The 12,351-nt window shown below is 32.5% G+C and overlaps 3 protein-coding genes across 4 annotated transcripts; 2 read left to right on the forward strand and 1 right to left on the reverse strand.

The window, feature by feature from the left end:
• The first annotated feature begins 310 nt into the window (after window positions 1-310).
• Window positions 311-4,087, forward strand: LOC100820627 (protein SINE1). Of its 2 annotated transcripts, none has more exons than XM_003548010.5 (3): window positions 311-556; window positions 1,102-2,443; window positions 3,297-4,087. In XM_003548010.5, the coding sequence occupies exons 2-3, from the start codon at window positions 1,109-1,111 to the stop codon at window positions 3,789-3,791; spliced, it is 1,830 nt and encodes a 609-aa protein (XP_003548058.1). In that variant the 5' UTR covers window positions 311-556; window positions 1,102-1,108; the 3' UTR covers window positions 3,792-4,087. The 2 variants fall into 2 exon arrangements, with proteins under 2 accessions (XP_003548058.1, XP_040866457.1); XM_041010523.1 differs by lacking the exon at window positions 311-556 and adding an exon at window positions 593-1,002.
• Window positions 4,088-5,494: 1,407 nt separating this feature from the next.
• On the reverse strand, window positions 5,495-8,138 carry LOC100775728 (uncharacterized). Its single transcript, NM_001252958.2, is given in 3 exon segments — window positions 5,495-5,930; window positions 6,524-6,964; window positions 7,539-8,138. Coding segments are annotated over 3 exon segments (1,146 nt in total). The 5' UTR covers window positions 8,043-8,138; the 3' UTR covers window positions 5,495-5,729.
• A 1,797-nt stretch (window positions 8,139-9,935) lies between these two features.
• On the forward strand, window positions 9,936-12,145 carry LOC100791385 (cell division cycle 20.1, cofactor of APC complex). The gene is made up of 4 exons (XM_006599375.3): window positions 9,936-10,522; window positions 11,105-11,200; window positions 11,342-11,398; window positions 11,900-12,145. Exons 1-4 carry the CDS (start codon window positions 10,427-10,429, stop codon window positions 12,071-12,073), a joined length of 423 nt encoding a protein of 140 aa, XP_006599438.1. The 5' UTR covers window positions 9,936-10,426; the 3' UTR covers window positions 12,074-12,145.
• The last annotated feature ends 206 nt before the right edge of the window (window positions 12,146-12,351 follow it).

Below are 12,351 nucleotides of genomic sequence, written 5' to 3' on the forward strand. Positions count from 1 at the left end.
ATATATATATATATATATATATATTATTGTTGTTTGATTTTCAATAAAAAGTATTTATTTATTAATTTCCTAATCAGATCTTTTTGAGATAATACTCAATGTTTATCCTATTTTTGAGGTGGATTTATGTGCCGGAAACAAATAGATAAGGAGAAGAAAAAGAGAGATAAAAAATGGGATGAAAATGAGATAAAAGAAAATTGTAAAACATGTATATGGAAAAAAAAAATATAGGAGGGTATTTTCGTCTAAGAAAGGCTTTTAAGTTGTGAAATTTGTGGTGGGACTCAGGAAGGGAGGGATAGCGGTGGAATTTGGATGAAAGAGATTTGAAAACGAAAGCAATTCAAAATGAAACCTTCCAACAACAACGTTAAGCCAGAAATGGAAAAAATTAAAGAAATTAAGAAACAACTGTCACTACACAATCCCTAAAAACAAGCCCAAAATTTGAAATTCTGAATTGAAGCCCCTAAACGCACTCATTCAGACATTGCTTCTCTCTCTCTCTTGCTCTTCCTTGCTGCCAAGTGCTACACACAATTGCACGATACAGGTGTTTTTTTTTAATTGAATTCTAGTTTTTTTTTGTTCTATACTGTTTGATTTACAATTAGCTGCTGGAAGCTCAATTCTTTTGCTTTCTTTTTGTTTTCTATAATAAAAATGAGTTTTTGTTCTTATCTACTGTTATTGTGAAAGCCCCAAAAGATAAAGATTTTTTTTTTTTGGTTTGATTGGTAAAGATTTAAGATCAGAGAGGGAGTAATTGGTTTGCAGTTAGTGGGGTTTTCCATTCTATTGTAAATTTTTATACTGAACCATTTGCAAGATTAATCATTTTGTGATATGAAGCTTTAATTCAAATAGTTGGCCTTTATAATTCAATTTTGAATTTTCAACCGTCCCAGTTGGAAAGATTATTCATTTATTCATTTTTGCCTGAAAACACTATGAACTTTGACTCAATTTGTTGAAGAAGTAAATGGGGGAATACCTAAAGTGAGATCAATCTTTTTATGTGTTTACTCATTGTTTTTTTTTTTCTATTTGTCTTTGTTATTATTATTTGTTGCTTATGGTGGTGTTTTTTGGTTTTAGCTCTACAATGGGAAGGGGTCTGAGTCCAATGCTACAGAGAGAGATCCAAAATCTTGACAAAGATGGGGATAGCCGCAAATCCGCAATGAGAGCATTGAAGTCATATGTGAAAGATTTGGACATGAAGACAATACCCATCTTTCTTGCACAAGTTTCTGAGACCAAGGAAACTGGTTCTTTGTCTGGAGAGTTCACAATTTCACTGTATGAGGTTCTTGCTCGTGTTCATGGAGTCAAGATTGTTCCCATGATAGACAGCATTATGCAATCCATAGTTCAGACCTTAGCTTCAAGTGCAGGGTCTTTTCCTCTTCAGCAGGCTTGCTCAAAAGTGGTTCCAGCCATAGCAAGGTATGGAATTGACCCCACAACCCCTGAAGAGAAGAAGAGGCAAATAATTCACTCTCTTTGTAAGCCTCTTTCAGACTCTCTCTTGAGTTCTCAAGAGAGTTTGACATGTGGTGCGGCCCTTTGCTTGAAGGCCCTTGTGGATTCTGATAACTGGCGTTTTGCTTCAGATGAGATGGTTAATAGGGTGTGCCGGAATGTTGCTGTGGCATTAGAGGGAAAGTCCGCACAAACCAATTCACACATGGGTCTGGTTATGACCCTGGCGAAGCGCAATGCTTTGATTGTTGAAGCCTACGCTAGATTGTTCATACAATCTGCACTGAGAATACTAAATGCTGGCAGTGAGCCTTTGGAGGGGAATTCTCAGAAGCGGTTTGTAGCCATTCAAATGGTGAACTTCTTGATGAAATGTTTAGATCCAAGGAGCTTATTTTCAGAAGTTGAACAGATAATTGAGGTGATGGAGCTGTGTCAATCAGACAAAATGGCATATGTCAAAGGAGCTGCATTTGAGGCTTTGCAAACTGCTAAGATAATTGTCACTGATAAAAAATCAAGAGGTGTGAAGAGTCCTGCTTCTATGACAGGTTCGAATTTCAGTAGAAAAGACTATATGGAAGGTGAAAGTTTTTCTGGTGATGGAGATCGTTCTCTCTCATCTATTTCTCCAGAGTCACAGACCTTGGACTTCTTCAATGGATATGCATCGCCTATTGAGTCTCCCATTTCAACAAGTCGGCCTTCGCATAACTTCTACGAGAGGAGTGTGAATAGGAAGCTTTGGAGTCATGAAAATGGAGGGGTTGATGTGTCTCTCAAGGATGGTTTGTTCTCAAAATCAGGGCACAGAAATGCCTCGTTGGACCACAGTCACTACACTATGGATCATGAGTTTTCTAATGGAGGGGGAGATTTAACAGGGGAGTTTGCTGGTTTCATGCACAAAAGTCCTTGGCACGGAGCATCTAGAAGTGCCAGCACAAGTCCCCTAGTAAGTGTATCAGACCAGATATTAGTCATATTTTATTAAAAAATTCTGGGAATGAAATTGCAAATGCTATTGGGACAGCTTTACAGCACTCACTCAAAATTCAAAATTTACATGTCCATTTCTAAAGTGGTTCCTTCTCTCCCCCGCTTTGTTAACATGAAATGGTTGCATACTTGCATGTCACATTCCATAATCAATTCACAATTGTATTATAGACTATGGAGCTTTTTATTCCATTTCCTAATCCCCTTTACCTTTTGTACTGCACTGCACTTCTTTGGCCCTTTCAGCACTTATATAATCTGTTAGTTTTCCACTAGTTAAATGTTTTAAGTATTAGATTTTTATCTTTATGTTTCCAACTAGTGAGTTGTTTACGACTTTACGTATAATTATTACTGTATATACTTGCTGTTTTGCTTTTAATCCAAATTTTTATTCTTTTACTCCTTAACTCCTTTTACATTCTGTTAACAATGCTTTTAAAATAAGCTTAATGAAAAAACATTACATAATGAAGATTCTTTTTAGCCATTAATTCTTGAAATAGTCTTAACAATGAAATTGTTAAAAGAAGAAAAAAAACTAGGAATAGGAATCGGAAAGAATATACTTTTTATGGTGATATACTTTTTCATATACTCAATTTAATTTATACCTAACATTTACTTTGCGTGATGTTTTGAGCTTTTCATTCACCATTTAAGAGTGTAATTTGCATAAACATGAAGGCTTCATTACTTAGCATTAGCTTTTCCTGCGCAAACATCAGTTCAAACTTTATGAAAAATTATTTTTAGTGCATACATCAGTTCTAAAGAGCTAACGGTTATGTTTTCTCTCCTGTACTCAGAGATCATGCACGCAGGGCAACATTAAAATCTTTATGACTCCTAGGAAACTCATTCACTCTCTTCAAGAAGACCTAAATGATGAGATTTCAGATTGCTCTGAGAAACCAAATAGAAGGATCAAGAGTCTATCATCAGGCAATATTAAGTGGAGTCCGGCATCTTATTCTAAATATGATCAAAATGGTATTGCAGATCATGTCAACTATGATTCTAAAGAGAGTGGAAGCTTGTATGGTAATGGTGACATTCAGTTTCAAGGTGGGCCGGAGTCAGTCTCATCCACAGATGACATTCCTGGTAATACTGATCTGCAGAGGCCTTCTGAGGTTGGTCCTGAAAGTAGAAATGGTACCGAAACTGTTCTCATGGAAAAGCCATTTCAAAAGACCACACATAAATTAGTTTGTGGCATTTCGTTTGCTCTTTTGGCAATAGCTACTCCTTTACTCTGGATCAACAGTCAGGACGAAGGCCATTTTCTTGTCCCTACATAATGTGCTCATTCTTGTATACAACCTGAGAATTATAGAATAGTTCTGTGAAAGTATTAGCTCATTCCAACTAAAATGTTGGGAAGCTTGGTGTAGAAGTAATAGATCTGTTAATGCGCTTTTATTTTCTTGTAGAGTCTGTAAGAACTTTTGGCTGAATTCTACCTTCTGGTAGAGAGGAAGCACAAATGCTGTACCTGGAATTGAATGGATCATTTCATTCAATAAATTTAATATAGACAGTGAGGATATGTAGAATCATTATATTTATTTTAATTTCCATGTAATATCTGAAGTTATCTGTGTTTTTGAGGTTTTTTATCTTTGTTTACATTGTTGGCATTCAAAAAAAAAAAATTGCTTCTTGGTTACCATATTAGATGATTAACTTTCTCATTATAATTATTTTTAGTAGATTATGCTTAACTAACCTTGACGAAGACTGTATGAGAGGAAAATAGAGCGATTTAATCATTAGGATTTGTACAATGCTAATTGTTAGGCCATTTGGCATAATGGAAAATGATAATTGTTAAATATGAGTTGTTTTTGTTGATAAAAATATAATGAAAATATCCTTAAAAATAATTATTTAACAGTTATTTATGCATGCTTAATTGTTAAGAACTAATATTTTTCTTATTCATGATTTGCAGATATAAAAAGGAGAGATTAAAAGTAAAAGTTGAAGAAAATAGCAAAAAGTTGAAAAAGGTCCAACCCAATATGGGTTTAGTGTGCTAAGCACGAAAACAAGCACGCTAAGCGAGGGAGAGACGCACTAAGTACAAATATAAAAAGAGAGTCAATCCAAGGAAAAAAGAGAGCGAGCGAGTTAAGCTCAAGTACGCAAGTTCAAAAATCCACTCCAACAACTATAAAAAGAGAGTCAAGCCAAGGAAAAAAGAAACACTCGGTCTCAGAGCATTCTAATACACATCTAAAGTCTGAGAACTTTCCTTTAGGGAATTCTTTCCTCTCTTTCATTATTTTTTATTTCCTTTTTTCATCTCTTCTCTTCCAACTCTTAGGGCCTGACAGACCTAAAAAGTCAAGGGATGTATTGTATACTTCATATTTATCAATGCAACATGTGTTTTTTTTTTCTTATTATCTTTTCTTACTTTTAATTTCATGCATCATTCATTCTTGTATTATTTTGGGGGTTAGGGGCTCGACAGAGGATAATCTTAATAGGAATACAAGAAAGATTTTACATATATCAGTTTTAGGAATTAGTCGCTCGACAGAGGGTTCTGATAGAACTAAAAGGAAGGGATATCTTAATAAAACCATTGCTAGATATAGAGTTATTACGCCCATGCATCAAAACAAGCATCTAAAATTAGAACTTCATGTATTTTATCTATTGAATCTTTGCAAAGATATTTGGAAGATAAAAAGGTAAAATAGATTTGTCATCGTGAGACATCGAAGCAAGTAATCTAATAGATGTGGATAGGATAAATTCACCTAATTGATAAAGAAAAATAAAAAATAATACATCTTAGACAGACAAATAAGGCATGTTAGGTCTTAACATTCTCATCTTATTGAATTCTCCTTTTATATCGTCTGTCTCTTGTTAATATCTAATATTTTAGTTCTTGTTTTTTTAAACTCATCTTTGTTTTACCTTATCTCATCTTTTCTCTTATAAATTAAAAATTATCCAACACAAGCACAAAATAAAATCTCTGTGGAAATCGACACTCGAACTTTTGAGTCTTTACTACTTGAATATTTGGTACATTTGTCAAACTGTTAACAGAAAATAATATATAAATGTTGTCCTTTTTTTATTTTCATCAACTTGCTGTTGCTATGCTCTTATCTTTTATCCAAATCACCAAAAATAAAGTTTCAAAAGGACACCTAAATTTTACACATTGTGCCTTTTTCTATTCTATTAATTTGCCTAAGACAATCGCAAAGGCAAGCTTACGCATCAAGATTTGGATTGTGTATATACTGCCCACCTCTCCATACATCTTCAGGACTTAGTATTATTGGTTTGAGGATGGCAGCTTGGCCAACACATATGTAAGAATACTTGCTGTAAATTTCAACCCTTGAGCCAGGACTGAAGAGGTACATTTCATCAAATCCAGTTCTTCCAACTGACACTGAATTTCTTCTACCCTGATAAAATCAAATATTTTGGAAGAGATCATGCAAATAATTAAAAAGAAACTACAATGATGTTTACCTATGTAACATTGATGCAAAAGGTGTTAGCTGTGTGTGCTTACATTTAATGAGATACGTTACTAAATTTAAGCAAGAAAATTAATGAAGATATGCAGCTGTGATTGATTTTGAAATCCTGAAAGTGAAATCTGTAAAGGAATCCCTACTCAATAAAATCAGAGTCCAAGAAAAAGCAACTTCAAAATTGAACATGTTCAATTTGACTGATAAGGTAATGAATATCAAGAAGACACATATGTATGGACTAGTACACTAAGGTAGATAGATGGAGAAGGAAGCAATAGCTACTGGATTATACAATCCTCAATAGTCCCTATTAGTGCAAATGTTCAGCATCATGTTAGAATATATTCTGACTTGACTAAGTATCTCTACAGAAAAAGATCCTTGGATAAACTATGTAAGGTATATGCACAATCTAAACAATTACCAGGGTGTTATCTAATGGCTTGAATTAAAATATCTGTAAGTGCATGCCTTATCATTATTACTTATTCCACCTGTTGAGAATAACAATTACATACCCTGTCAATCACTGTAAAATTTCGAGGCACATCTGTGTACACGTGACTTAGTTTCTCACTTAACTGCTTGTAGTTGTCTATTTCTTCATCCATTTCTTCACTCTGGCTACCTTCTGATCCATTATTCTGATCTTTTGTACCCCATTGAGGAAAAAGTTGCTCAACTATTTTTCCAAAGCCTTCTTCCTGGCCATCTGGAGGACTCAACATAAATTCAGATTCAAACAAGGGCTTGCTACAGTAATTTGATCTTTCTAATCCTAGTGCATAAGTTGCTTCTGGTGAGCTTACTGTGAGATGACTTAGGATGGACCCTGTCATCTGAACGGGTAAAGACTTTTTGTTCGAGATTTCAACCTCCGAGTTTAAGGCATCTTTTTCCAAAGTCACAATGTATTTTAATCCAATCTTGTCATCTGATGTTCTGTTTGTTAATTCTACCTGCATGAGATATCCTCAAGATGTCTAAGTAAATAATTAGTATTAAAAAAATTGCAAGAACAGCACGTCACTAGTACACAGAACAAATAAGTACCTATAGGAACATATATGTTTGTGAGGATGGATTATAAAAACTGAACTTATAGGATCAAATGAACTGAAGTATCTATTAGCATGTATGGCAGATTGATTATCTAGCATTAACAAACTCCTGTTTAGTTCATTCAGGCATTTCTGAATATTAATGGGTTATCTCCCAGTGATATTCTAAAGGGAAGTTCCCATGATGTCCAAAAAGAATTTATAATTTATTTCCTTACATGTCAACTGAGATGGAACAAACAATGAAGAGAAATAAAGTATTTAATAAAACGAATAAAAATATTTTACATAGTCATTTAATTAAAGATTCTCAATATATAATAAATTTATTAATTTTTATAATAATAACTTAAAAAGTCATACATAAAATTACTTCTAATTATCTTTACATTGACGGTGTATAAAAATTAAACTCAATATAATTTGAAGTTTCTTTGTTACACACTACTGAATTGCACATGAAAAAACAGACCTGAATAGATTCATTAGCATTGCCTTGAATCTTATGCAGAACCCAATTAGTTGGAGACCAAGAAAATTCACCATCATCAGTTTGAAAATTGAAGTTTAGAGACACCCCTCCTTGAATGATGGCATCACCATACTCTCCCTCTGACACATTGGTATGAAGCAACTCCAACTTGCCACCATGCCACATAGGGGCCTTGTATGAGGTGATCAATCCACTTGGCAGCATCATGGTCACAATGCTTCCATTTTTCAGCTCCATCTTGGCAATACAACTGTCTTCAACTCCTTCAAAGGTGACTCCATGTCCACTGAATTCCTCTTGCAGGTAGTCAAAGTTGATGGGTTGGTAAGGGACTGAAGCCACTGCAGGGAGTGGAAAGTCTCTTTTGTGGGGAATGCAACTGGCACAAGTGCGTGGAGAAGAAGGTATGTTTCTAGTGGAAGTAACAAAGGGTGTGGGAATGAAACGAGTGGAGAAAAAAAGTGAACTTAAAGCCATGGTCATAATTCATACCAAATGGGGTCTTGCTATAGACATTGAAGAGGAAGAAGAGAACATTTTCGTGTTCATGTTGGCTTGGCTAAAATTTGGTTTATAAGTGGATAAGGTGGTGTATGTTATCGCCTTTGTTATTGCATATTAGATATTTCAAGATATTTTTTGTGACAAAAATTTGTCCCTTTCTAGACACTTTGGCTTTGTTATTGTTATTACTATTCGTTAGCAATATATACATTGACAGGTTAAATTGAAGGGTAGGGTAGATTTGGCATCTTTTGTGCACAACCGAATATGCACCGTTGATATATTACTTCAATTAAATTGAAGGATTAAATATGTTTTATAAATTCTTTAAATTCGAGGCATTTTCGTTTTAGTCTCTTGATTAAAAATTTTGTTATTCTTAATATCTCAGAATTTATAAAATATTATTTTTATTCCTTTAAAATGAATTTAAAAGACTAAAAAAAATATAACTTCAACTCCTTTTACTCTTTAAAGTGAAATTGAGAGACTAAAAACAATATTTTACTTAGGAGTATTCATATATATGAATAATTTATAAACTCAAACTAATCCAATTAACTAAGTTTGAATTTTTTGAGAATTGAGATGAAATTCAACCCAACTTGTTTACACCTGTTCAATGTATGGATAAGGTAACACATTGTGAATATGTGGTTTGACCAAACTAGTATCATATGATTAAATTGATTATATATATAAATTAGATTATTAAATATAAAATAATGTAACTTTTAATAATATAGTCTATTAAATTAAATTACTCATTTTTTTAGTTGTTATTTTTATTTATGTCATGATTTTATTTTTTTTATGTTAATACAATATTTTATTTTTATGTAAAATAAAGATATTTAGAAATATAGTTACAATTTAGTCTCTTTGGAGAACATTTAGTCATTATATATTTATAAAGCTTTAGGTAAAAATAAATTATTTTTTTATTGATTGACTCAATTCAACCGAACCTATTTATGTTCGAGTTGGTTTATATTAAATTTGTCAATAAAATTATACCAACTTGATCCAATTCAACTTGTAGAATTGTGGCTAAACACTGTTTGTTACCTAACCAAAGTCCTGTACAACCCTAATCTCATGAATTTGAGGACAACAATGTTTTAATTAAAAAAATATTTTAAATTTGAGAGACTAAAAAAAAAACTTATCTTTTAAATGTGTTGAGCATTAAAGGTATTATTAAAAAATTATAAAAAAGTGACGTGTTTTAAAAAATAATGCGAAAATTAAAAATCTTAAAGTAAGTTACAATAATATTTTTGTTTTTTTTTTCAAATTGCACATAATATGTTTGTTCATTAACGTTTACAATTACAACAACCTTTTTTTAAGGGGTATATAATATAATATTTTTAAACAATAAGGGAGTTAATAATATATATATAAGTCTAATGTTTTTAAAAAAATTAAGAAATTCATGTAGGAAAAGGAAAATGAAGGATATTGTGTATAATATGAAAAAAAATATCAGTAAGTATCGATATAATTTACTCAAAACCTTATTTTTCTTCTCTATGTTCAATGTTATATCCAAAGCCATTAAGTCCTTGCCACAAGAGTTTCATTTATTGACCTCACCCACAAAAAAAAAAAAAAACCTTGCATCTTAGGTTGGGTTTATAAATTATTTATAAAATAAAAATTATGAGTGCGGCGTTCGGGTTAGATACTGTACCTACGCATAATTAACTATAATTATAAAATAATATATCTGTTGGATATTTAAATTAGAAGTTAAATTTTGCTTTTATTTTTTTGCTTCTGATTTGTTTTTGTTTTTTTTTTATATATTAAATAAGTTGTTTCTCACGTAAAATTAAATAAGTTTTAGATACATCAGGCCAATTTTCCTTGGAGCTGTGGCGATTTCTTTGACTCAAAAATTTGCGAGCATTCACAATCTGAAGGCATTATCATGATTTGTCCATTCTATCCCGCTGATGTCCGTAAAAGAGGCAGTAAGTGGCAATGCAATGAAAGAATAATTTGGTAAATAAACATTACAACGGCTATTTTCGTCAACGAAGAAGAATAATTGTTGCCGCCATTCAAACAACACAATCCCAATTATCTTAATCTCTGTTATATAATGATTCCCACTCAATTTAATTCCCCTCACAATTCAAATCTCTCTCTCTCTGCGCCATTCGAAACATTCATCGCAGGCTTTCTCTAATCTCTCTCAATTTTGCTACTAATCAATTCGATTTGATTTTTGTTTTCTCTAATAATCGGTGTTTGCAGGGTTTTGTTCTGTGGTTTCTTTTCTTTTCATTTTTTGTGCTACTTTCCATATTCTTTTCTGTTCTTTTCTTTTTTTCGTTTTTTCTCTTTACCTAACAATGGATGCAGGACCTTTGAGTTTTTCCCCAATCATCGAGACACGATCACGTTACCCTTTTCAGCAACAATTTCAAAAAAAGAGTTCCAAAGGAAATGTAAGATTCTTTTTTTTTTTGCAATCTTTTTCTCCATGAGTGTGTATAGCTTTCTTGATTTCTCTTAAAAGTTTTTCGATTAGGGTTTTAAATGTAAATTGAGGTTTTCGTGATTTCTCTGTATAATTCGATGGTTGAATTGAACAAGGTTCCAATAAATCTACACACGATAAATCTTTATTTCCCTTTATGAATTTATGTATGAAAAACAAGTATTTGATTCTTTTGTGTTTGTTTTTTACATTGAAAATTGAGGTTTTTAATGACAAAGATTTGGTGTTCAATCTTTATAATTTGCTGGTTAAATAAATTGAGGTTCCAATAAATGGATGATTAAATAAATCTACACGTGATATATCTTTATTTCTCTTTCTGAATCTGTGAAAAACAAGTTTTTGATTCTTTTTGGCTTGTTTTTTTATCACTGTAAATTGAGGATTTTAATCATAATCGTTTGGTACTTAATGATTTCAATCTATATAATTCGATGGTTACACAAATCTAACATGATAAATCTTTAGTTCTCCTTTTGAATTTGTTTTTGCCAAACAAGTGTTTCTTTTGTGTTTGTTTTTTTGTCAGTGTGAACACCATCAGTTGGATAGGTTCATACCACCAAATCGGTCAGCAATGGATTTTGATTATGCTCACTACTTATGTTTACTGAGAGGAACAAAGGTAAGGAAAATCCAGTAGATAGTTCCCCATCTTAAAGACACTTACATGAAGCAGCTTGCAGAATTATTTAACATGAACCGGCTCCGAATTCTTGCTTTCAAGAACAAACCATCTAAGCCAGTTGACTTATTGCATCCTCAGATCTCCACTCTTATCCGCCAAAATAAACCAGCCAAGCCACGAAGAGTTATTCCTCAGGTGCACTACTAAGATCTGATTAATAATATTCCATCAATTTTATTTAATTTTATTCCTCAGTTTACAAGCAAAGGTCTAATTTTATCTAGTAGGTCAGAAGACGAGTGTTCTCAAAATTGATTTTGATTACTATTGATTTAGAGTGAAGTAATTTATTTGAATACTTTTATCTTGAAAGCAACATCTCTATAAAACTTGGTGTAAAATTTTTAACTCCACGCAAAAACTACTTTTCATCACATCTGGTCAAACCAAGGTTTTGAGACAAAATCAATTTTATCTAGCAATAACCAAACATCTATATTTTTATAAAATTAAATTTGACTCTAGTCAAAATCAATTATCATTATTCTTACCATCAAACCAAACACACTCTTAAGTGGGGATTTCAATTCAAGTGGGTTTGAATTGTAATCATTGTCTGGTTTAGGTGGTAATTGGTAAAACATTATTTTGTAATTTTGTGCTAACTTATTTGTTGGTTTTCATACTGCTGAGAAGACTTTGGATGCTCCAGAACTTGTGGATGACTATTATCTCAATTTATGGGGAAGCAACAATTGTTCTTGCATTGCACTTGGAAGCATAATGTATTTTTGGGATGCAAAAAATCATTCTACTTCGGAACTTGTTACAATTGATGATGAAGATGACCCTGTCACATTCGTTAGTTAGGCTTCTGATCGATCTATTGGTTTGAACAACTTTGAAATACAACTATTAGCAATAACACCTTGAATTCTAAAAGGATTGAGATAAATCACATGCACACACACAAACATAAGTGATTTAATGAGATTCAGCAAGTGTGCCTACATCCTCTGGAGCAGAACGATTTTCTCTCTCTCTCTCTAAACAATGGAGTTACATCAGGATATATACACGTACATTATCTTAAACCCGCATACATTATCTTAACCCACGTACATTATCCTTATGTGTATATTATCTTA

Source organism: Glycine max, chromosome 16 (genome assembly GCF_000004515.6).
Source record: "Glycine max cultivar Williams 82 chromosome 16, Glycine_max_v4.0, whole genome shotgun sequence".
Classification (NCBI taxonomy): domain Eukaryota; kingdom Viridiplantae; phylum Streptophyta; class Magnoliopsida; order Fabales; family Fabaceae; genus Glycine; species Glycine max.

Coding starts and splice junctions, on each gene's coding strand:
- LOC100820627 (XM_041010523.1), top strand. Junction 2,444..3,296: donor GTGCCAGCACAAGTCCCCTA/GTAAGTGTATCA, acceptor TCCTGTACTCAG/AGATCATGCACGCAGGGCAA.
- LOC100791385 (XM_006599375.3), top strand. CDS start 10,427: ATGGATGCAGGACCTTTGAGTTTTTCCCCAATCATCGAGACACGATCA. Junction 10,523..11,104: donor AAAAGAGTTCCAAAGGAAAT/GTAAGATTCTTT, acceptor TTTTTTTGTCAG/TGTGAACACCATCAGTTGGA. Junction 11,201..11,341: donor GTTTACTGAGAGGAACAAAG/GTAAGGAAAATC, acceptor TTGCATCCTCAG/ATCTCCACTCTTATCCGCCA.